Source organism: Vespa velutina, chromosome 2, assembly GCF_912470025.1.
Source record: "Vespa velutina chromosome 2, iVesVel2.1, whole genome shotgun sequence".
NCBI lineage: Eukaryota > Metazoa > Arthropoda > Insecta > Hymenoptera > Vespidae > Vespa > Vespa velutina.
Genome location: NC_062189.1, coordinates 12,255,276 through 12,281,593, shown reverse-complemented (window position 1 = coordinate 12,281,593; position 26,318 = coordinate 12,255,276). Strand labels below are relative to the sequence as shown.

Here is a 26,318-nt window from a genome sequence, read left to right as displayed (position 1 = left end):
TCAACGGAAGGAACGGTGAAAGAACCTGACTAAATTTCACGACCAGATAATTATAACTCATCTCGTCCACGTGGACAAATGATTATCGTAAATGCGAGGCGTAATTGACGTTCGAGTCATGGTCGTGCTCGCGCACCAGGGCTATCAATGAAACGAGCGATCCAACGAGCCCACGATCCCGTTGTTGAATAAGCGAGAGTAAACGAGAATGGAGCGACGACTTTACTCGCGTACTACTAATACCGGTGAAAGGTTCCGAGTTATATTCTATCTTGAGAAGAACGTATGTAGGCACGTATATTTACAGAAAATTTTTCGTCCTCATATCGTATATTTTTCCATTTATTCAAACATCATGGGCTTCTTCTTATGTCCTACAAAATAGATGCTTTCCTATAGATATCTTTTTGCTTCGAAATGACGTTTAAATATTTGCGGTCCAAGTTATTTTCATCTATTCGTATTGTGCTTTCCACTATCACTTATTGTTAAGTAATTTGCCGTTGTTCCAATATTTTAGAATTTAATAACTAATACAACAACATATTCATTTACATATAAAATTTGTATGAAATATTTGCAAAGCGATTAGAGACATATAACTTGCTTGAGCAAGACGTGATCTCGAGTTGGAGTTGACATTGGATCGCAAAAGGATTAAAATTATATTGGATGCAATGTAACATCGTGGAATATTTTTTAATAACACAACGATATATATATATATATATATATATATATATATGTATATATATATTAAATAAAGTTAAAAATTAAGGATAATACGTTGTATGTAGGTTTGGAGAAAAACGACTTCCGAGGAGAGACTGAGAAGATACGAAAATGTCCGGTTCGTCGACTTGTTTACTTCCCCTCGACCGACTTGTATCACGAGAGGGAAAGATAGAGGGAGTAAGCAAGAAAGAAATAGAGAGAGAGAGGGGGATGAGGTTGATGATGAGGAGCAGGAGGAGGAGGAGGAGGAGAATGTTTTGCGCTGAAGTTGGTCTCACGATCTTTAAGGACGAAACGCGAACGAACGAACGAGCGCGAGTGCTCGCACGACCGTGACCCGTTCCATATTTAGACACGATTATGTAGTAGCGCTCTCTTATGTTCGCATTATTACCTCCGTTATGAACTTCTGTCTCTTTTATTATCCGGATATATCGAAAATTTAATTCACGTCTCGATAAAGAGAGATAGAGAGAGAGAGGGGGAGGGGAAGTTAGCAGAGAAGGAAAAGACCATATTGAAACATTTGCGACAACATGTTCTTCCTTTTATTCGAACGTCCTTCGACACTTTTACAAGCATGATCGTAATACGTACATACGTTGCGGAACATTCGTAATTTGCTTCTCTAGAATTCATTCTATTCTTGTAGGAAACTAGACGTAGGGGAGAATTGTCTGTCAAAGATAATAGAGACGATGAGAAAGTTTAGTAGACCACGTGGTCAAAGAAATATTTTTTTTGATCCTTGTTATCCGATTTCCTTCACTTTTCAATCAATGTTTTATTGTTTCTCTCTCTCTCTCTCTCTCTCTCTCTCTCTCTCTCTCTCTCTCTCTCTCTCTCTCTATCTATCTATCTATCTATCTATCTATCTATCTATCTATCTATCTATCTATATCTCTCTTTCCGAACGATCAACTCCTACAACAGTGTAGAAAATAATTTTGATCGACCATGGAAGCTCTGAAGGCAGGCACGCGTGCGCGCACGCTCATTTCCGAACCATGTTCCGTGCGGACACTCGTGTGAACCCCTCTTGAGCGCCAAGATGTTTCGCCTCGTCGCCACGTGCTTTCGACGCTTGGCGTACCGTGGCTGCGTGTCCATGAAATGATTTCACGTTTTCTTTCGTCCTCGGAACAACGAAATTAAATTAAACGAGAACATATTTCGTATTTTATCGTTCTTTCGTAGTTAAACGAGAATATATTTCGTATTTTTATCTCTCGTTAGTTAAATGTTTTTCTCATATGACCTTTTTAAAAATAATATATGTATTCTTATGAGATTTTTATACATTAAATCTGAGACATCTGGTATATTTCAAAATTTGTAAATTCGAAAAAATTGATTAATTCGTTGAATTGGGCATTCGTTTGACATTGACAACGTTAAATTTTCTATTTTCTTGTTACGCTGGTAAAACGTTCGAAGTTCGAGAGTTTGAATGTAGGTCGTTTATGGGAAGGTAAAAATGTTATTGAAAGTAGGACGATATCGGTATTCTCGTTGCGTAACAGTTAAATATTCCGGAGATTTTGTCTGGTAAGAAATCATTTTTGAAGTATAATAACTACATGTATGAGAATGTTCAATTTGGAAAAAATAAAGAACGATCATGGGAAAAACAGATTGTTAGAAAAAACATGAGGATTCTTGAAATATCGTTATGACGTAGCCACATGTTCATATATTTTCCGCGACAATTGTCACTTTTGTAACGTACACGAACAATAACAACAAAAAAATATGTGAATAGGTGTGCTTAGAAAGAAATTGAAAATTTCTGTCTATTCGTTCATCGATCATGTGTGGCATATTAATGATCGGAATCTATCATATTGCTTGTATGAAATTCGAAGGCTATTCGTTGGAATCCAATAATGTTTTACAAACTATTTTGGGAAGGAAGTGAAAGTCTTCTAATTTCTATTCGTTTTGAAGATACGAATCTATGGAAATAATTTTTCGTCGTTGCTAAGAAGGAAAAAGATTATTTTAAGAAGAGAGATTATTTAAGAAAAAATAAAACTAGATTGAATTTGATTACTATTATAATAATAATTAATATCGTATTTTTATAACCGAAATATGGCTCCATTTAATATTTCATAGAGATTATTGTGCTGTTATTTCAACTATCGATCGATCGGTCAACAGAAATAGGAACTTTTCTTCTCTTAAAAGATTGCATTTCTAATGGAAATACAAATACATCATTCTATTTTTATCATCTTGGATGGAAACATCTTGGAAAGATAAGTTAAAATTCATGAAGTTATCGATGACGAAAACTACGTCTCGAATTGAAGGAAGACTCTTCAGAGAACAAGATTAAATTTCTCTAATAATACCAACGACGACGGTAACCTCGCATCAAGATAGCACATGCTTTTCTATAAAATAATCTCAATTTATATCTTGAAAATTTTGTTTCACGGTAGTGCACACGCGAATGTATGAAGGCGACAATAAACCAGCACGTGGAGTATCAATGGGCCAACTGTGAAAAATAATAATAATTATGCGATTTTGGTTCTTATCGTAGTCGTCATAATTGTAGTCGTCGTTGTAGTCGTCGTTGTAGTCTTCTAAAACGATCGATCATTCAAACGATGCATATGTATTCTTCGGTTTAACGTATGTAATCGACGTATTCAATGCAAAGCGTGAGGGCGTCGTATACGTAAGCGGATGTCAACGAGGTTACCGTCGTTGCTCGTTCGTCGTTGTAGCTATGGATAAGGTGATATGTCGCGATGAATCGTTTAAGGTATTTTTATTTAGATAGTATGGAAAATATATTTATTATGAGAAAAATGTATCTAACTGTGTGAACATCTTTACGAATGAATTCTTGTGCAACTTCATTGTTTCACTATTACTATAAATTTCGATTATTTAACTTATTATTGATATTTTAACTATTTTCTAAATTATATTTAATATAATTAGATATAACAAATGAAGTTTACGTAAAATATATGTATACGTCTATGTATTTTTGTATGCTCGATCTATATCTTAACGTCTTTTATCGTGACATGCTTCTATAAAAAATAATTAAGTAAACATCAATAACTTGTATAAACAGAAATTACTAATGTTGTTCGCAGAATTGAACGGAAACGTACATTGTCGGAATAAATCATGCACGTCCGTAAGTTCGAATTTGCATTGAAGCATTGCATTTGCAAAGTTCTATCAACAGATCGTCGCAAATGCATCAATATATTTTTACCTCGATTGAATTTGATTCTTTTCTTTTTTTTATGAAGTTTCGAAAATATCCAATAATACCGTATTTTGAGAGTTATGTTATTTTGCGAAAGATCGAAATGCGCGCTTCGTTCGTTTTCAACTTCAAACCGTTTATCGATCAACTTTGTTGGCTTTGAACGAAGTATATTTCGACTCGCGTCGAAAATATCTCTATTTTGTCCTTGGTCCTGAGATACATGCGAATTTAGCTTAGGTGTAAAATGCGTTGGTTATAACTAGATATTAAGTAATGGGTATATGCGAGCATACAAATGAACTAATCCGTGCTAAGCGAGAAAGATACATAGTAAGAGAATATGTAGTAACAAGAATCACTTTACTTCGAATATAATAGAAGAGCGGAGGGAGCAGAGGCCGAAATGATGCCCGATTCGATTCCGCGTGCCTTTGATAATACGCCGTCTAATTATAGCGTTCGAGATTCCCGCGCTCGCTCATTCATCCTCAAGAGACAGATGATTATCGACGATCGATAAATTCGTATTTTAGCCAATTAGAAAGGACGGAGCGAGGCGTCTGATACTTCGTAATTCCTTTTGTTTTCTTCTTACAATAAGATTGATTAGAAAATCAATAAAATGGCGACGATTGATTGTATTTTCTTTTTTTTTTTTTTTTTCTTTTTTTTTCTTTTTTTGAACGATAAATATCGTACAGATTTATAGCTTTTTTGTTAACTCGCCAAATAAGTCGTCTGAAATGTTTCATTGTTCATTTCATTTGTTCTTTTTTTTTTTTTTTTTTTCTCCATTCGATCTCGCTTCTTCGTTCGAAAAATTTTCAAGAATAATAACGCTGTCGCGATTGATCCAATTGAATATTTTTCAGACAGGACATCCATGTCATTGAACGACGCAAACTCCTCCATAGAAAGCTTTTCAAATCATCATGCGAGATCCGTACTTTCAACAACTTATCATTCACCTGAAAATCGGCCGTGTTTTAAACGTACAACCACTCGGTTAGTTGCTCTTCGATCAATCTTGAAAATTTCCGCATATTTTATATGCGTGAAAATGTGTCACCGATGTTTTAGACCTGTTCTCATTTATTTATTTATTTTTTTTTTCATTTTTTTTTCTTTCTTTTTTTTCTTTCTTTTTTTTTTTTTTTTTTTTTTAAATCACGTTTTAAGGATTAGACCTCAAACAGGTTTTAGTTATCATGCTTCACGTTGGATATTGAAGTTGTTACCGCTAGCATATTCCTTGAGCTCCGATTTTATAATTTTCTTAGAAACAAAAGAAACAGATCTTTACCAAATTATAGTCATACGAATTTTTGTTTATCCCTATTAATCATACCCTTCCTTTCTTTTTTTCTTATTTTTTTTTTTTTTTATTTTTTTATTTTTCTTTTTCTTTTTTTTTTATTTTCTACAACCGATGCTATATACGAGGAATAATTAGAAAAATCGCTTACGTAACGCTTCACAATCTTCTCCGCTTCGTACGTTAGAAAACAATGATCAAACTGATCAGATAAAATACTCGTCTATTAACACGCTGAGTATTATAAGAATCAAGAGTGGTATTAGATTTTGCAAAGCTTTATTTACAATCTTAATAATTCTTTTTGTTTTTATTATTCTTTTTTACATTTACAAAATTATAATTATCGATAATGATTTTGAGTTTAATAGTTATAAAAACAAATATAATTTTTTCTAATGGTTTTTTTTCTTTTTTTTTTTCTTTTTTTTTTTTTTTTTTTATTTTCAGGCACATTACGTAGACGTTGTATCGATTGATGTAAAATTTTCTCGGTAGTCAACATGTTAAAATGTGTTAAAAAGCTTTCATAGAAATACAATCATAAATCGATCTTTTAAAAGTTCTACAGGTACAATTTCGTGCTTGTCACATTACTTCATACATAACAGAAGTCCTTCCTCGAAGTAAGTTTCTAGTTAGAGTTCATCGCCATAGGTAATATATGCAGACTTATGTACCTATAGGTATACGTATGTATATATATATAATACATTGCACATAGATCGTCAGACTTCGTCAACACGCGAGGTCCGTTTACTAGAATAATGCTTTGCAGGGTTCAAAGTGAATTTCAAGATTGAAATGCGTACGTACTATACGACAAGAAAAATCGATTGTAAAATTTACAAAATTGCGATATAAATTGAAGGGATATAACCTCATATAATTTTAATCGATAAAGGAAGTTTATTTTAAAATTTATAAAACAGTGATATGAATTAAAGGATTAATTTCACTTATTTTTAATCAGTCAATATAAATGAAAACGGTATTATAATCTTTCATAAAACTATACGTTTCAATTTTGTATTATTTCGAATTAGTTTTTAATAGAATAGTTTTTAAAAGAATACTTTTTTTCCTTTTTTTTATTTATATATTGTACGTACAAAGATATGCATGATATTTTTCAAAGATAGCCAATGGCGTGATAAAAGCAGTCGTGTACATTAATACGCGCGTGTAAGGGGAACTCGAGTAGACTCTCGAACCGAGAACTCGTTCGAGCGAAGACGCAACTAAAGTAATTGAACTCGGTTGACTTTATAACCAAGCTGATCGTTTCGCGTCCGGTCATTCTTACAGCTTCTTCTTCACCTTCGCCTTCGTCTTCGTCTTCATCTTCATCTTCGTATTTCCCGATGCTCTTTATATTCTCTAATAATGATTCTACTTCTAACTGTTACACGACAGTTCGCTTGCTCTAGATTTATATATAATAAATTAAAAAAGAAAATATTTGAAATTTGTATTTGAGGATATAAATATATTTCGATTTAACGTACAGAGTGTATTCGGTATGTGTATATATAATAAAAGAAAAACTTTGAAAAGGGAAAAGGGCCCAAGATCGAAATTTTCCGTTATTTTAGAAAAGAGAAAGGGTCCAAGATCGAAATTTTCCGTAATTTTAGAAAAGAGAAACTTAACCTGTTCGAAAGGGTCGTTTTATGATGTTTAAACTCATATCGTAAAATTAGGATTCGACAAAGGGAGGAAAAAGAAAGAAAAATGAAGGGACAACGTTCAGATACGAGTAATAAATTAAATATGAATAGAGTGAGTTATTAAGCCGTAAATGTAATTACGTTTCACCTTATTGAGATCAAAATCATCACGAATAATATTTAATTGCATGTCATGTAAAAATAAAAATAAAAAAGAGAGTAAGAGTTATAATAGTCCTTAGTTACTCTATATCGAATGTCGAGGACTTCTTGAAGATATTTTCCACGCTGACATCCGGTAATGTCGCATGATCAGACTTCAAAATTTCAGCCAAGATTCCTGACCAGATGCAAAGAACGTCATCGAACACCCTTGTACACTCTTGCCATCGCGACTAACTTCCCGTAGGTATACTTAAGTATATATACATTAAGTATAAATATACGATCATACGACTGCGTGTAACGATGGTGTAAGTGCCAATCATGCTTCCTACGCCTGGCTTGGAATCCTGGCCGAAATCCGAAGTCAGTAACAGCATATGGCTAACAATATAAAAGAGACCGGAATCGGCTTCACGAAAGATACAGAAAGATGTGTATGTGTGTGTGTGCGCGTGCGCGCGCATACATATTTAACTTTCTATATCTCTACTCTAATTATGGCAACCTTGTTAACTTTCTTTCGCATCATTCTAAATCTACAGATTACATAACGGAAATGTCTAAGTCTGATCTAATCTCTGATACTTTTGACAATCATTTCATTTGTGCTTAAAAGATAAAAGATAAACGTTAAAATATAAATGTGTTGAAAATGTTTTTCTTTTTCAATAACATCGTTTTACGTAGAGAACAATTGTATGGGTCATATGTTGCAAGACACTAAGCAATGTGTTTACAAAATACCACGTTCCTCTTATTTCTAACGGTGTTGTTTAATTAAAGAATCGGAAAAAGACTACATATATATAACTACCCTTCGTATTTTCTCATTTGATATACAATATCTTTAATAAACCTTTCAAGAAAGATACCAGATAATAAACAATCGTTTACATAAAACAGAGGGAAGAAATATAAATGTTGACTCGTACATGCACACATGGTAAAGAAATCGATGATATCATCCAAATGTTTATCAGAATATGTTTGACAGGCACCCAGCGCTTCGATTTCTTTTTTCTTTTTTTTTTCTTCGATGAAAAATCCTTGTAAATTCTCACATCGATTTTTTTTATTTTTTTTTTCTAAGGTTCTCAAGGATTATTTTAACGATTTTATAAAATTGTGATAGAATAGCCGAATTCTTGACTTTGGAATTAAATTTTCTAGTGTCGTTATCGACATGTTATTGAAATGCGTTATTTCAATTCGAGCATTGATGTTATTATAAAACATTCTCCCCATCCCTTTGCTAAGGAACAAAGACGAAACATCGTCGATGCGATATTTTCTAATGAAATCGATGGCAGCTACGTCTCATATAAGAGGGAAAGATAAAAGAGAGAGACGCCTTTTGCCATCTATTGCATCAAATAACAAGATTATAACATATTTTCGCGAAACCGGTCATATTATTTGCCGTTTGTCAGACTGCCATCTCTCTCTCACTTTCTTTCTCCCCCTCCCTCCCCTCTCCCCCCCTCTCCCCTCGCTCTCCCTCCCCTCCCCCCTCTCTTATCATCCTCGAATAAATAAATGGTATGAGTTTAATCTTTAATTTTTCGAACTTATCTTTCTGTGGAAAAGTTCTTTTTTGTTTTCTTTTCTTTTTCATTTTACTTTTCTTTTTTTTTTTACTTTTTTTTTTTTTTATCTTTTTTCAGTTATATTCTGAAATCTATCTTCGTCTCGCACATTACAATAAAAATCGTAATCGACAATAGATATTTCATAACTCCTACCTTCGTATCGTTCTTTCAATTCGTTTTAACCTCTTGAATAAATAAGTGCAGTGTACTTTGCTTCGTAGTTATCTTCATAATTTTTTCTTTCCTTTTCTTTTTTTTTACAGACTTAGGAATTTATCATAAAGTCAGTCATGTCACGTTATATATATATATATATAATCATGACATATATATAATCATAAACATATATATATCATGTTATAACGAAGTTTCAATAATCTTTAACTTACATATATTAATTATTATTACTATTTTATTGGACAGGTATAGATGTCATCGTAGATATGTATTTACGATCATATCATTCAAAAAATTAATTAATGAGGAAGATGATATGCCTTAAGGATTTTAATGAAACTTAAACATTATAAATGACTGATGATTTGTTGCTTCCTGTAATCTCTGAGATTATTTGATCTTTCCTATGGATTCGATACGAAATAGTTGATGAAAGAAGACTCATCAGTGATTTTCAAGTACATCCAATTAATTCGTCGTCATCTCGCGCGCATGTTTGTGTGTGTATATACCTTGCATCCTCGAGAAATATCCAGTCTGTTAGTGTGTGCGGTTAACATCTTGCGAAACGAAAATCGAATCAAACGGGAATCGAGTTCCTCAGACGAGACCGTGCAACTCGGTGACCCCTATCAGTATTTGGATGCAGTCCAAGTCGAGCAACGAAACCGACGTCGTCATTACCGAACTTAGCAATAATATATATATATATATATATATATTATAGTGATATATATATATACCACTAAATGAATATTAATGCCTTTACTACGTTCGATGCAGTTCTCTTTGAGGCTCGATGACTCCTTCCACCAAATATGATGACTATCTCTTATTCTCTTCGAGTATCAACCTCTACTTGATCTTCTTTATATACTGTTATTTGTTTACACCCAAATATAATTAGATATCGTGCTATCATTAGGCATATTAGCGTGTTTAGAGAACATTCAAAGATGTTGGACATTTGCGAGATATTAATGGCAGACTTTAGACAAGGAACAAATTCAACGACGCAAAAATATCTTTATTACGTTGTGATGTTAATGACCGGATTTGTTCAAAGGAAAAATTTAATCTTTTCATTGACATTTATGTATAGATTTTAATTCTCGAAAGTAAGAAACGATATATATATAAATTTGTCTTTTTTCTCTGTCTTTTTAGAAATTGTATAAAAATTGTGGAAAGATAAATCGTTCGTTAGGGAAAAAGGATGATCGAAGAAACTCGCGTGGCGACGACTCTCTGAGACACCACGTCGTGCCTGTCTAGTCGAGCCGCTTAGATCCTAATTTTACGCCGTCAGGTTACTGGACCTTACGTAACTACGAATCCGCGAGTGCTAAGATTAGGCGCCTATGCAGACCCAGAATCGTGGATTTAGTTACAAGGAGTGTTCCATCACTGAGATGTATTATCTTTTCTTTTTTAATTTTTCCTCCTATCTCTTTCTTTTTCTCACTTTCGAATCTAGTGTCTTTCGTAAAAATAACATGTATCTGTGTTATACCTGTGTTATATCTGTTTTCATATGAAAAAGAACATTTTTGCTATTGAACATTTTCACTAAGTGACAAATATCAGTCATACATTATTTTACTATTTCAATCAAAAGGAGTATACATGAACGATATATTGATCATAGTTATAATAGTAGGTTTTAGAAACTTATAAAACATTTGTATTTATAACATTTTTTTTTTTTTTTTATTTATGCATAAGATTATAATCATTGTACAAAATTAATCCTTACATCAATATAATTAAGGTATATGGATATGTTTTGTCAGATCATTTGAACTAATTTTGATTGATGACTATTGACAATAATGATGACATTTGAAAATAATCTTTAGCATTCCTGCAGAGTGACAAAACGGAAGAGCAAAAGAGTTGTAAATAGAACTAAAACTTAGAGCATAGTCGGCCGGGATCTATCACCGATCGTTCGTCTTCTAACGTCTTTTTTCGTTGTCATGTCTTTTTGAATGAGGTCGACAACACGGTGATGCTGGTCATTGCATATCATCAGTGACATTTTTTCTTCTCATTCTTTTTTCGTATGCCAGAGACCAAAATACTAGTTCGCTCAAAGATGTGCCGTCGTGACTGAGGTAATTAACCGTTCCGAAAATAGCTGATTGTCACGAACGTATGAGAACGTTTAACGATTTTACCTTACTACCTACCTACCTACCTATGTTACTACCTAACTTTCTCAGTTAAATTTGCTTCGTCGAGGAAGTGATTTAACCTAGTCACGAATCGTTTGTGAATTGTTCATGATTCAGACGAGATAGGAGGAAAATAATAGGAATTATCATTGACTTCTCTGCAAATTCATACGTTTTCGTAATTTTGTCAGATTTTATATTTAAACGTTCTATATTTACATAGATATACATACATGTGACTTTGATATATTTGAGATAATAATCAAAAGCAAAGTAGGACGTTAAACTGAGAATAAGAAAAACCGATGGGAAATTAATATTAAAAAAAAAAAAAACACACACAAAAATATCACGCATTATCCTTAAAAAAGAAAGCGAAATGGGAAAGGGGTTAATCCCAACTTATGGGATTAAAATCGTAAATAAATCCAATAAGATTTAACAATAATGATCTTTGTCAAACATGAGAGAGAGCTCTTACGGATCTTCCCCGCGTAAAACTGCGGAAGTGAAAAATACTCCGGGTAGAGACGGTGTCAGATACTCGGCCGAGTCCTGAAAATCTCGTTCACTTTATTGCGGACTCCTACTGTCTCTTTCTATCTATCGCATCTTTGCCCTGCCGCAGCAGCTTCTTCCGTCTCTGTCTGACCTTAACGAGTCAGTCCACGACACTCGGGCTAAATATGGAACCGGCAGAGAGCACACTGGTTATTTTCAGATACAGAGATCTTCTGTAGCATTACCTAGCTACGTGCGGCTACTGTCGCGTCTCCCAACTTGTACTCTCCTCTCTTTCTTCTTCTCTTATTCGAGCGAACGGTATACACGCCCCTTAGCAATCAATTTTTGGCGTTACGCGTCAATGACATTTTATTTATTCGACGTTTGATAAGTAACGAAAAGGAAAGAAAGAATAAGCTTATGTAATATTTGCACTTTTTTATCGTACTCCCCCTCACCTCTATACTGATGAAAATTCATAGACGATCTTTAAACACAGATAAGAGTTTTCATTTTTGATGACTTTTACGCGCCGTAAATAATACCATTACTCTTGACTTTTTTTTTTTTTTTTTTTTTTTTTTTTTTTTTTTTTTTTTATAGCAGACATATGTGATCGCTTTTGGCGATCATACCATTATTGATATAAAAAGTAAGAATCCATTATTAATCAAGATTTCTTTTTACTATCCATACTTTAACGAATATCCCGACAACTGTGTAAACAAGTCTTAAGCAAGAGGACAAATTAATGGCAATGTTGAAAGAATCGATAATACATAGATCGTTAATTTACTATGTACATTATTTCAAATGTAGCAGATGAAAAGTTTCGATATTGATTTGCGATAACAATTGCATAGTGTATGAAATCATGACATTTATAAGAAGTTTCTATTTTCGTTATTGCTCATAATCGATCACTGTTGTATATCATTTAATTATACACGTTGAGCCTTGAATTTCTCAATATTGATATAAACACTTATTAAAAAAAAAAGGCGAAAGTCTAAATCGTCGAGAATATATATATGTATATATATTTATATATATATATATATATATATATATATATATATATATATATATATATATTTGTAATGCTGTTTATAACGATCAAGAAGGAAAGAGAAGAATAATTAATGAGTTCATTAATTAAGGGCAAGGAAGGAAATAATCATAAAGCTTTCACAAGACATCGTTATTGGACGATACATGTGGATACACTCCGGCAATTTTGTTGATCTCTTCGATATCGCACCTCTCTGTGTGTGTGTGTCCTGCGTATGCATATGTACTTGTGTTCATGTTTGCATGCTTCGATCGGTATAAAATGAAAGAAGGAACGGTTCGAAGTGCAAAGATTGACGAAGGAGAAGTGGATAACGACTACGACGAATGGAAGAAATCTTTCTGGACGATGTTAAGCGAGTTAAAGTAGGGGTTTCGTTAGAGAGGAAGGTCCCACGTGCTATTCAAGGTCCTCTTCTTCTTCGATTCTTGCTCGTCTCACCTTACCTCTTCTTCTTTCTTTACTGTTGTCTGTCTCTACTCGTGTGTTCTTGACTTTACGTAAGCAGAAGGAAGAAGAAGAAGAAGAAGAAGAAGAAGAAAGAGGCCGGCCTCATTGAATTTACCGGCACGATGCTTCGTTTTCTTCGAAAGAACATGCCGAGGCACATAAACCGGTATTCGAGCCTTTATCTCCATCTCTTTCTAACTCCCCCCCCTCTCCTTCTCTCTTTATCTCTATCTCTATCTCTGTTCTAAAGCAACGCTGAATGTACCGTTGGATTGCTGATGTACACGAAACTTTAAATGTCCTAGCTACACACGAGCGCGCCCTTGAAAGAGAGTTGGTAGTCCCTATATTCATCATCTCATTCTTTAATGTATCTTATTTTATAAATATAAAAATAAATATTGTTTATTGTATTTTTCTCGATATTCTATTCTCTTCTTCTTTATCTTTTGCTTTATTTTTTCTTTTTCTTTTTTTTTCTTTTTCTTCTTCTTTTTTTTTCTTTTTCTTTTTCCCTTTTTTCCTTTTTTCATTTAATTCGCGTTAACAGACAGAAATCGATAAACATTCGAGACGCCATTATATCTTATTAGTCTGTCGCCGATACGATGCAATTTTTTTCAGTCATTTCTTAATTATCATCTGGTCGTCGTGTAATATCAATCGTTGGTAATTAGATGTGAAGTTTTTTTTTTTCTATGTTCATATTTACATGAATGTTTCAAGGGAGTTGATCATTTTTATTCTAAAGGAATAAGAAGTAGATACTATTAAAATGATAATGGTAACATAATTCCTTAAGCTTCTTTCTATATATATGCATAATAGTATTTAATAATAACTGTTACGTTCTTATGCAATTTTCATGTTTCTTTTTCCAACGGATTTTTAACTTCTTTTTATAAAAAATTTAAGTTCTTCTTATAAAAATTAACTGCTTTTTATAAAAAAAGTAATAAAATAAGCTTACGAAATGTGACGCGATATCAAGTATCATGTTTATTTATCAAAATTTCATTTATTTGTTTTCTTTCTTTCTTTCTTTCTTTTTTTTTCAAAATTGAATTTCTAATAAGAAAAAATAATTCATGTTATTTACATACAATAAATGCCAAAGGTATTCGTATAATCATTATAGCTGTTTATAAACATATTTTTTCTTTTTTTATTTTATTTTATTTTATTTTATTTTATTTTATTTTATTTTATTTTACCTTTCTTTTTATAAAGCAATAAAATAAACCATATGAATTAAATAATAATTCGTAATATAGTATAAATAATTCAATAAATCTGGTATAATCGATATATATTTTCAAAACAAATATATCATAAGTAAAGTATTTAAACTATATTTATAATATTCATGTTATTTCCTAAATCAAATTGAAGAAAGTATTATTGTTTATGTTTTTATAGCGAGAGAGCGATTTCCATCGTCGAGCAGCACCGATGACGATCAAAGCGGGTCGGATGCTGAGCACGATACATCAACAATACGCGGGAAGGTCCATTCTGGGATTCTTCATCACTCCACCGCGCATTCTGTCAGGAAACGTCGTGGTAATCTACCGAAGCATTCGGTGAAGATTCTTAAACGATGGCTGTATGAGCATAGATACAACGCTTATCCAAGCGACAGCGAGAAATTAACTCTCAGCCAGGAGGCGAATCTCACCGTATTACAGGTTATTATTATTATTATTATTATTATTATTATTATTATTATTATTATTATTATTATTATTATTATTATTATTATTATTATTGTAATATATGCTATATAAGGAATTAGTTAAAAAATTGAAATTTTTAATTTATCAACATTTATATCAGTATTAAATATATAAGAAATATCATATATTATATAATATATATTATGTAATATGTATTTTTTTAAGCTTTATCATTTTTTATATTTTAATCAAATTAAAAATATTGCAATTATTATTTACAAATAATTTCGTTTTTTACGTTTTGTTTTATTTTTAATTTCCATTGCGATGTTATAATATTACTCATTAATATTGTTAGATCATTAATATATTAGTAAATTATTTCATTCAAATTTAATAAAATATTAATATAAAGCACTTTCTAATATATTATAGGATAATCATATAACTGATAATGATACATTTTTATAGAAAACTTTTTGAAAAGTAAGAATATTTTTCGTACAATTTAATTTAAATGTGTGTAGTATTATGTGGATAGTATAGTATATATTTGAAAATACGAAGTATTTACTCTCAATACAATTCCGCGGTAAATGATAAGCGTCAAATGAAAATAAAGCATTGGATTCTTAGTCACCACTAACAGCCAATAACATTCATTGTAGGAAGATAATAATATTTTTGAAACAACATGTTGACCCTAACAACATTATGCCCCTCCTATCCTTTATTACCTAGGCTTAACCCAGCAGCTAGGCTATACTTTTAATATCTAACTTAACTACAACTTTTATGACCCTTAATAATAGTTAAACTGTTATTCTCTGACCTGAGTTTCTACTTCTAATCTTTTTCTTTTCAAATTTTTAATCTTGCCCTACGATAAATCAATTGGCATCATGAAACAGTTGTTTTAACTATTTTTTGCACTTTATTCCTTAAACTACTAAAATCCACTACCCTAGACCACTCCCCTTCTTTCTAATTGGTTGTTGCCTTCTGTCGTATATAAGCGAAGAAACTCTGATATTCTGTTATTTAAGATTCAGATCTTGAACACTTCAGACATAAAGTTATTGTAAAGTGATATTCTTACTTTGAAAACTTTCTATAAGTAAACGTCTATTAGCTCAGTGCGCTCGACTTATTAATACGTTCGATTTTCGACAAATTAAACATACGTCTGCGGAATCTAACATAACAGGTGAATACTCGGTGTTTGACAGGTGTGTAATTGGTTCATCAACGCAAGGCGAAGAATTTTACCGGAGATGATCCGCAGAGAAGGGCATGATCCTCTTCAATACACTATATCACGTCGTGGTAAAAAAATGCCAGGCGGAAGTCATCAACAACCATCGATTAATCAAAGAAGCAACCAAAATTGGGATCCTCTGGCCGAATGCAGTGCGCCGAAACGTAGAAGAGATCACGATTATGGAGAAGCAACTGGCCTGATGTATCGGTGAGTGAATTTTAATATCTTTTTTTTTTTTTTAATCATTTTTAGACTTGATTTGGTACATCCTTTTCTCCTCTTTGACCTTCCAATCACTTTGTGTTTCGTTTGTTTACGTTACAAGATATTCAAATCTAAAATTCTTAGCCAAAGACAAAACATTCTCGTCACATGTGTGCACTTTTACTGTAGTCCATTCGAAATATCATTTTTTCCTGTGATCATGACATTCTTATCACTATTATAAATATATTTATTTTCTTTAAAAAGGAAAACCACTTACATAACATTTAAAAATATTGAATATATATGTATATATATATATATTTTGTTTATTTATTGTTATTGTATGTTCTTCAATTTAAAGTTTTGAAAATTTTTTTTCTTATTACATTAAAATTCAAATTATTGACGATGTTGTAACAATTTTTATAAAATAATCGTTAAACTTTAAATATGAATTTTCTTAAAATGATATTTTACTCAATGAGTATTTATCCGAATGAATTTTTATTGAATTTATTTGAAATTTATAAAAAATATTTCAAACAAGATTATTATTAAAATTCTTTTATACCTTTTAACTTCCTATAGAATAGGAGAAATCACATAGTATATTTTTTTTAACCATTTAAACGCCTTTTTCTTGCACATGTGCAATTTCCATACGATAATATCTATTTAATATTCTGATTAAAATTATTGAACGACATTAAAACTTGGATTATGTAAGATAATCGGAAATTGTGAAGACAGGCGCCACGTTTTGTTACGATTATCTCGAGATTTCATATTTGGGTATTGTGTTATATTAGTAGGTGCGAAATAAAACATCGATTAGCCAATTATTCATAACGTGTATTTACATCATCAAATTTCTCGGTACTTAAAGAAGGAAATTATCAATTTCACGCGTTTTATTTTTTACATACGTATATTCGACGGTTAAATCATTAATGCTTCTCGCTTTTGTTGTTTTTTATATTTCCAATACGTTTGTATGGAATACGTTGTTATGTAGTAACGTATGCGTATATATGTAATCATTTGATTGTACGTTTCACAGAAGTGAAGAGGATAGTCCGAACGACTATGAAAGCAGTTCACATAGCGAGGAAGAACGTCCTGCTACTCAGTGGCCAAGCGTAATTGTTTATCCGTATTCGGAAACCAAAGTAGAGAAAAATGATCAACCTAACTACGGAGACGCGATAGCCCATCCAGCTCGACGAGGGTAAGCAACGAAATCGATCGTTAGCCCCTATAAATCTCCTCGCGTTACGACTAATCCCTATTCAACAATCATTTAATGTGAGATCTTACTTCTTAGTTTATATCTGGCTTTGTTCTCTCTAAACTTTCTTGAAACAAATTTTCATATCCGAAAAAAAGTGTCTACGTGAGCGTGAGATTATTTCGAACATCTATTTCAATTCGTGATCCTTGATACGTTGATATCTATATCAATAAAACGCAACAATTTTGCATGTGCATTTTAAGTCGGAAATGTTAAAAAAAAATTTATACCTTATTTTTCTAACGGAACAAACGAATAAAATTATTGTTAAATCTGAGATTGATAAAACTTTGGAATGATTTGATTATAGTTTTTGTTTTTTTTTTTTCTCCTTCAATCGATAGGGACGAGGAAGATTCGTCGATAGTAAGCGAAGCTGCATACTGGAGTGCACCAAGGCAACATTTGACGACAACTCCAGACGTGCAACACGAGACAGAAGTTTATAGTAGTACGCACAACGCTCACAATCCTCGCAGCGATGAAACACCACCACCGACGCCCCCGGAAGAGGACAAGGACAAGTTCAAGTGTCTGTACCTGCTCGTCGAGGCTGCTGTTGCAGTACGGCAGCAGGAAGAGAAGGAACGCGAGAGTGCTGTTTCTGTTTAACAGTTTAACTTATCGCGAAAGAACAGAGCCACGATGAAGTTCCTGGTGCTTTTTGGATTACGCTTTTCTTTTATTTTTCTCACAAGTGAACAAGAGATAAGAAAAAAACGTGTTTCACATAGAGATAAAGATAAAGCGATGAAAAAATGGTGGCCATAATGATAATATAATTTTTGTTCAAAAGACATTTCGTTTTTGAGATCCGCTTGTCGATGTAGCAACCAACGGTGGTTAATTCATTAGAATTGATTAACTCCATTCATTATTTGCTCCAAAGACATGCGAATCAATCATCCGACAAAACGGAGCCTTAATTGTTCCGTTCTTCATTATTAACGCGATTTTTTGATTTAAGGAAACTAGTTTTCGTTTCATATTGACGATCCAACGCATTGCTGTACTTTGAGATATTTTGAGCAAAAGTGTTACGCATTTTCGTGCGTTCTTTTTTGTGTCATTGACGTAAAGAGGTTGGATAACGTTCGATCTCTTTCTTTTTCTTTTTTTTTTTTTCTTCTTTTTTTTCTCATTTTTTTTTCCTTTTTTTCTTTCTTTTTTCTTTCATTTTTCTTCCCCCTGCCCTTTTGTTCTTTCTTTCTTTCTTTTATTCTTTTTCATATATTAAGTCGCGCTTAAAGGTCCATCGCTACGAATTGCACCGGGAAGTGGCGAAATATCTAATGTTTCTTATATCATGAACGGTAATCCTCGTTTATAGCAGCGACTATTGTAGATATAATTGATAATAAGAAACGATAGTAGGGGGTTTAAAATATTTAGAAATATATCGTACGTACGGATTAAAAGGAACGAGTGGACTTTAGAAAAAATCGCCTTTAGAATTGTAAGGTCTGTGCATTGATTTTCGCACATATGATTATTTGTTCTTATTAAAAGAGAGGAAAGATAACGTAATGATCCGAAATTATGTTCATACATTATTTTTCGTCGAATAGAAGTATATGTATGAAGTACAGTTCATATATAATATTACAATATGTATGTATATATGATAGAAAACAACGCGAAGATATTAACGGAATAAACAATACCGGCTCGTGTAATTTTCGCGTTAAACGACAACCAGCTAGCTGCCAATATATGGACAAATTATCTATTCGTTAAAGTTGCATATTACATTGTGTAAGAACACCCGAGAACGCAGAAAGAAAAAAAACGACGTTTCGCCATTTTCCAGATCGTATCGGTGTGTCCTGGTTGTGCATTTATCCTTTTTTGCACGAGTATCGGTTAATAAGTTTATACGAGTAGAAAAGTGTTAACGAACGATTTGACAACGTAAAGATGAGTTATATAGATTTACGTCCAAATCTACAAGTTCGCGATATATTATTTTCTTTTTCTTTTTTTTTCCCCTTTTCATTTCTTTTTTTCTTTTCTTATCTTTTTGTAGAAATTACTAGAGTTATATTGTGTTTAAGAACTGATTCACATGAATAAAATGAAGTTAAATGAAGTTAAAAGAAAATGTAGGGAAGTGAAAGATTCTACAGAATTAAAATATACGACACGTATATTTTATACGGTGCCAAAAACGAAGAGAGAGAGGAGAGCGAGAGAGAGAGAGAGAGAAAGAGAGAAAGAAAAGAAAAATAAGCGCGAAGGACAATGACGATTAAGGAAAATTTGTGCACACTTTCCGACACTTTGTACTAAGTAAAGCGAAATTCCGCGAAAAACAAAAAGGTAAAAAAAAAATAAATAAATAAAAAGACAAACGCGAAACACATCACAAATGTGCCTTCTTCAGTGACTGTTTAAAAAAGCGACGATTAACTTAAAAATGAATGGTAGTAGACTTTGGAAAAACAACGATCTCATTCGACTTTTAAAAGAATTTAATAGTCGCCAATTAACTCACGTCTCCTCTATACATATATGCCGATTATTATACGTAATTAACAAACAAACAAAAAGAATAAGAGAAAGAAAAATAGTTAACTTGATTCATCGTTCTGAGCTTTATTCAACTTTTAAAGCCAGCGTTCCTCGCAGTTTTATATATACATATATATACACAAGCCTACGTTATACAGAAAACACATACAGTTACATACGCGTTCATATATTTACACGTAAGAGCGTAACGTACGAGGTAGCAGTCAAAATTAATTCGTGTTATTAGAATAATTGAAACAAAACAACAAAAATGAAAATGAGCGCACTCTCGAGTTTGACAAAAGTTATTTAAAGTGTCGAGGCAAACACTTAGAATTACAATTAAAAATAACAACGATGATTAACTCACAATTTTAAATGGCTCGATTCTCTCCTGTAAATTATTTTGACTATTGTTTAACATTCATACGATTTCTAAGCTTCATCGATCACAGTCTAATATTAGATTTTTCATTAAAAATCTCTTATTCACATTACGTTTTAAGTTCGTAGAGATTCTAAGAATCTCTTTCAGTTTATCTTCTTTTGTGTACCTTCCGTTATTAATCTTGAATTTTTATTTTCTAGTTGTATCGTAAACAAGAATGTTCCCATCGTCAAAAGAATTTTCTTATTTTTGTGTTCCCATAGAACATACAACACAGCAATATTAGAATTTAAGTGAAATTCTCGAAGGAGAATCGGGCAAAACACAAATTGTGTTTAAAAGCATTGGAAAGCCTCAGGCATATCGTATCTCATTATTAGATTTTTATTTTCGTATTTAAGCAATCGACTCGATTATACGTATACAATACAAACACACACATATTATACATATATAATATAAATACATACAAAACGCAACATATAGTGTTAAACGGCCTTTTTGCTCCTAAATTTCGATTGGTGGAGCACATCTTGTTAAGAAAATTTTGTATCATGATATACGGAACGCTATTCTTACGAGTTTTACTCGCGTCCCTATTGCTAGCTGACTAGTAACAATCTAGTAATCTGACAAATAACAATCTCTTTTGTAATCGATAATAAAAAAAAAAAAATAAAAGAAAAACAACATGTACTCAATAGAAGTATATCAAATTTTAAAATAATATAGTTTGAATATGGTCTGGTCTGTATCTTTGTGTGGAAATATTAGAAGAATATATAAAAAAAAGAGTAAAAAAGAAAAAGCGAAATTCTTCTATTTCGGCATTCACGGAAATTCTCTTTACAAACACAACCGTACAAATTAAACAATAATAAGCTTCGAAAAAGCGTGACTGCAAACAAATGAATGTTATTAATTGCTCTAAGAAAATTCCTGCGTAAGAAAAAGAAAAGATATTTAATTTGAAACGCACGATATCCTATATTTTCATGGGCTCGTAAGATTTCTTTTGAAATATCATCGAATCGTATATTTTTCACATTAATCTTTTTTTATAGTACAATTTACAATTTTACTTTCTTATATTCAAAAGTATTTCGGATAAACATTTACAGATACACATGAACACACATACATTCTAGATAGACTATGCAGCGCGGGAAAGATTGGTACAAACACCAAAGACTTACATAATTATTAATATTTAATGATAACAAAAATTGTCGATATATAAACATCGATGCGTTTTTGACAAAACGCAAATAAAGAAAGGAGAAGAAGTAGAGGAATAATAAAAAGGAGGAGAAGAAATTTAATCACAAGATGTCAATGTCCAAGCATGAAAAGCAAATTTGTTCGGATTACATTATACAATGAGTACGAATCTGTCTAAAAGAAGCATATCTCGGTGTATAAAAAATGCTTGGACATCGTAATAAGATGATTTTTATAGACTATCAGGAATGGGAGAATGAAAAAGTAGCGTTCGAAGATGAAGAATTGTTGAATGTACAAATCGCAAGTTAAATTTATTTTATAATCGCGTGTATCCTTTCGCAATCCTTAGAATCAGTATAAAGGTAGCCTGTAAATATAATTAAAATTAGTTCGCAGTAGATCATAAAAAGGGAGAGAGAAAGAGAGAGAGAGAGAGAGAGAGAGAGAGAGAGAGAGAGAGAGAGAGAGAGAGAGAGAGAGAAAGAGAAAGAGTACTAGAAAGGCACACACATACGTACGTACATATATATATATATACATATATTAAGATTGAAAGGTGTAGTCGTTAGATTGTTGCGAAATTCTATCGATGATTCTCCTGATAAAATTCCCTTTTTCTCTATATTCTTATGATCCTGTTTGATTGACAGAAAAGAATTGATCAGAGGGAAAATTGAAAGGAAACTCATCGATGCGAAAACATACTAAGCGAATTTTATAAAGTATCAATCGACGCCATTCAACCCTTTATGACCGAGAATTTTTTTTTCTTTTTTTTTTTTCATCATCCTTTCGTCTAAATCTTAGCTACGCACCATGATAAATCTTAGCCTCACTAATCTACGCTTTTTCGTACACTGATTAAAGAGAAAAATAGACGGAGAGATGCATAAGAATATATATATATATTCTTGTTATTATATACAAATACTGTGATCACATTGAATTAATAACGAGATTATAAAAAGTTGTTGCTGGTGGAACTTTCGCACCCCTTGAGAGTGTAGTTTTATAAAGGGTTGAAGGCTTGATGAGAGAAAAATCCCCTGTTGTAAATATCCTCTACTCCCCCCTTGCTTTTGCGATTACCAAGATGATCAAGCAAGCATCTACGCAAGCGTCATTATTGGTATCTTGTATTATGATCTTCAATTACTTTTGCTGGCATTATAATATCTAAGCATTACAGATAAGAGGAAGTCCAATTTTTTTTGTACAAAGTGATACATTAACCACGAACCTTTGATCTTTTTGAAATGAACAGATCGCGTTCGAGAACAAGAGAATCGTAGTACTTAAAGGTTCAATGGCGATTATCCAAAGCAGGATAAAACTTTACTCGCGACATTTTTTAAGCAATTCGCGACGTTTAATATTTCTCGGATTTGTCCTATGATACTTCTTTTTTTTTTCCAGCTCTGAGAACGCATCGCGCTATGTGCATCTCAATGAGTTTTGAGCTTTTGTATTGTACGAAAATAGTGCGATATTTTTCTTATTGCAAGGAGAAAAGACAAGATAGAGAGAGAAAGAAGAAATACGTTGATACAGAGAGAAATTACTCGTTATTAGGTACATTAGGCTGTTAATCGTTAAAAAAGAATGCAAAGAAAATTTACATTACCTTGTTGACTACTAATAATCATTGAGAAGATAAAGAGGGAGAGAAAAATATTTGTGGAAACTGTATAAAGCTAGACACGACGTCTTTGAATCTGAATGCATGGAACGAGAAAAGAATTTTTTTTTATTTACGTGACGAGTGAGAGGAGAGAAAGGAAGTAGTAATAGTAGTAGTAGTAATAATAGTAATAATAGTAGTAGTAGTAATAGTATGTTGAGACGAGAACACAACTCAAATGCATCCCCCTATTTTCTTCTACTACCCCAAAAAAGATCGCTCACTGCCATAAACAATAAATAATAATAGCGATGCTAGGAAATAATATTACAATGCCTTTTCAAGTATCATCGTATTCTTTTTCTTTCGAGTTCCAGTTCGCGACTGAATCGTAAAAGACATCGCGTATGTGAGTCGCGTTTGTGAGTCGCGTTTCTTTGAGCTTCCATATTAACAAGCGAAATTTGACAGTCTTTTTCGACGGAGAAACGCGTCGCGTCTATTTTTCTTTCTCTTCGAGAGACGACAAAAGAATTTGAAGGATTTCTTGAGAAGTGTCGGAAAGGACACGTTCATTTTTAAATTCGCAGCTTATCCTTTTAGAGATAAGAATTGAAAAAATGGCGCGTTTTTTCATTATTACAACGAGAAGATTGTATGAGTAAACTTTCAAACCAGTTGAATGGATTAAAAAAGACGAATTATTTATTGTATTATCGTCTCTCATTAATTTCTCCAAAAATGTTTGGAGAAGAAAAGTATGCATATATTTAAGATGTTACTACCACAATCTTTGCGTCTAACGCGCAATCAGAAAAGTAATAACGGATAACGGTCGCCAAAAAAAATTAAATTAAAAGAAAAAAAAGATGAGCGCTAGAAAGGAACCGGTGTATTCTTCGGCTGATTCTCCACGAAAACAAGTCTCTCCGGTCCCTTTGATCGAAAGCCGCGAATCCCGTTTTAACGTTCCATCGAAATTCGAGATACTGCTTTTCATCTTAAATACGCTAGAAAAAAGATCAAAAACATTAAAACCTTTCCAATTTCGGAATTTGTGGGAACTCAAAAAAGCTCTCTTCTCTTCCGTTTCTTCTTTTATTTATTTAGATTAATATTCTTTTTTTTTTTTTTTTTTAATTTTTATTTCTGTTCTGAGCGTTCTATTTTGACGTATGTATATTTCATGCGTGCAAAAAAGGCGACAAAATTGTTTACAGCCTACCTACCCACTACAATATTATTAATCATTGCAAATTTATTACATTATACATACATTGCCTCCCGACTTAAGGCCCAATTGCGCATTTACGCAGTACTTACTACTTAACGCAACGACGATGACTTTTTCCTCCTGAACTGTCTGATATTTTCAAACAAGAAGAGATACAATTGGGTCTTACGTTTTTTGCGTTTATTACAATTGCTATAAATATTATTATTATTATTATTATTATTATTATTATTATTATTTTTATTATTATTATTATTATTATTATTTTCATTATTATTATTATTATTATTATTATTATTATTATTATTATTATTATTATTATTACTATTATAAAAATTGTTATTACTGTAAGAAAGCGTATTATTATTATTATTATTATTATTATTATTATTATTATTATTATTATTATTATTATCATCATTATTATCATTATTATCATTATTATTATCCCAAAATTTTTGTAAAAGCATTTTTGTTTCTCGTTTGATTTTTTTTTGCATTGCGCTTTAGTAGAATTTGAAACACTGACGTCGCGAAGAAACATTTCGGCGAATCCGTTTCGCGGGGATAATAAAAAAAATAAGAAGAGAAGCAAAAGGGAGCGATAGAAGAAAAGAAAAATGAGACGTAATTATTGTATCTCTTGTACGTTCCTCGCCTCTCTTTCTTTTTCTTGCGAGAAAAGAAACGATGGCGATGTCATCTCTAGACAATAAACAAAAATGTTAACTGAGAAGAAAAAAGGAGAAGAAGAAGAAGAGAGCGTCGACAAAAGTGATTCAATGATCTTTTTCAAGTTGTTCTCTCGCGCATGCGTATATCATTACGTACAGGTGCCATAAAAAAGAAAAAATATTTCCGGTTCGTACCGATCATTCTGTTTCGCTAACGTTTATAAAAGAAAGAAAGAAAGGAAAAAAGATATGAAAATAAGAAAAAAACGAAAAAGAAAACAGAACAGAAGAAAATGCGTTCGCGCAACATGTGAACGACTTATTTTCACTTTGTTGATAAAATAAGTACATACAAGAATTGTTTTCCTTTTTCCTTGAGTTCTACGCGATTTGTTGTCAAAATGACCGCGAGCGACTCGACCGATCGAAGATGCGACTTATCGTTTACACATCAGAAATAGAGCATCATACACATATACACACACGCGCATATACATGATGTATAATATATCTACGTCAATAATCGATCCGTCTTTTTCTTGAAGACGCGTCTCCGATCTCATCGTCGTCGTCGTTGCAATCGCGCGGACTCTTAAAGATAATTTTAGGATTAGTGGTATTGTATTAAAAATATTGTTTAATTCGCAGATTTACAAATAAAGCATGTTGTGAATTTTAATATTTGGACAATTAACTCAGACCGAATACCGAATCTCATTTTTCCCCCTTTTTTCTTTTTTATTTTTTTCTTTCTTTTCTCTCGATTAAAAATGATCATTTTAATATATGTCTTTTAAATATTACAAACTTTTCATTATCTCTATCATATTGCATCTGTATAATATTAAAATACAATTGATACAATATCAATGACTTTCAATTTGTATCAATTAATTATTACTATCCTACATGGCGTACCCATATTTCATTCTGTATATCACTATGTATCTTTTGAAAAGGGTTTAACGGTTTTTATAAAAAGTAAAGTCAAAAATGATCAGCGAAGCGCCTGAGGAGAAGGGAAGGTATTCGAATGCGTCCGAGGCGCGAGTGCGTGACCATCAGAAAGGATGTGGTAGTGGGGGTAGAGGGCAGCTGGAGTGGGGGAACGTTTGCCGTGGATCGGTACGCACTCG

The 26,318-nt window shown here is 32.2% G+C and overlaps 1 protein-coding gene across 4 annotated transcripts in view; it reads left to right on the top strand.

Moving 5' to 3' along the window:
* Positions 1 to 22,846, top strand: part of LOC124957602 (homeobox protein AKR-like) — a 44,248-nt gene extending 21,402 nt beyond the window's left edge. For all 4 annotated transcript variants that reach the window (XM_047514626.1, XM_047514625.1, XM_047514623.1 and 1 more), the window contains 4 exons: positions 14,515 to 14,783; positions 16,001 to 16,239; positions 17,300 to 17,467; positions 17,875 to 22,846. In XM_047514626.1, the coding sequence (XP_047370582.1) occupies positions 14,515 to 14,783; positions 16,001 to 16,239; positions 17,300 to 17,467; positions 17,875 to 18,142 (944 nt within the window). In that variant the 3' untranslated portion in view covers positions 18,143 to 22,846. The remainder of the gene's footprint in view (positions 1 to 14,514; positions 14,784 to 16,000; positions 16,240 to 17,299; positions 17,468 to 17,874) is intronic.
* The last annotated feature ends 3,472 nt before the right edge of the window (positions 22,847 to 26,318 follow it).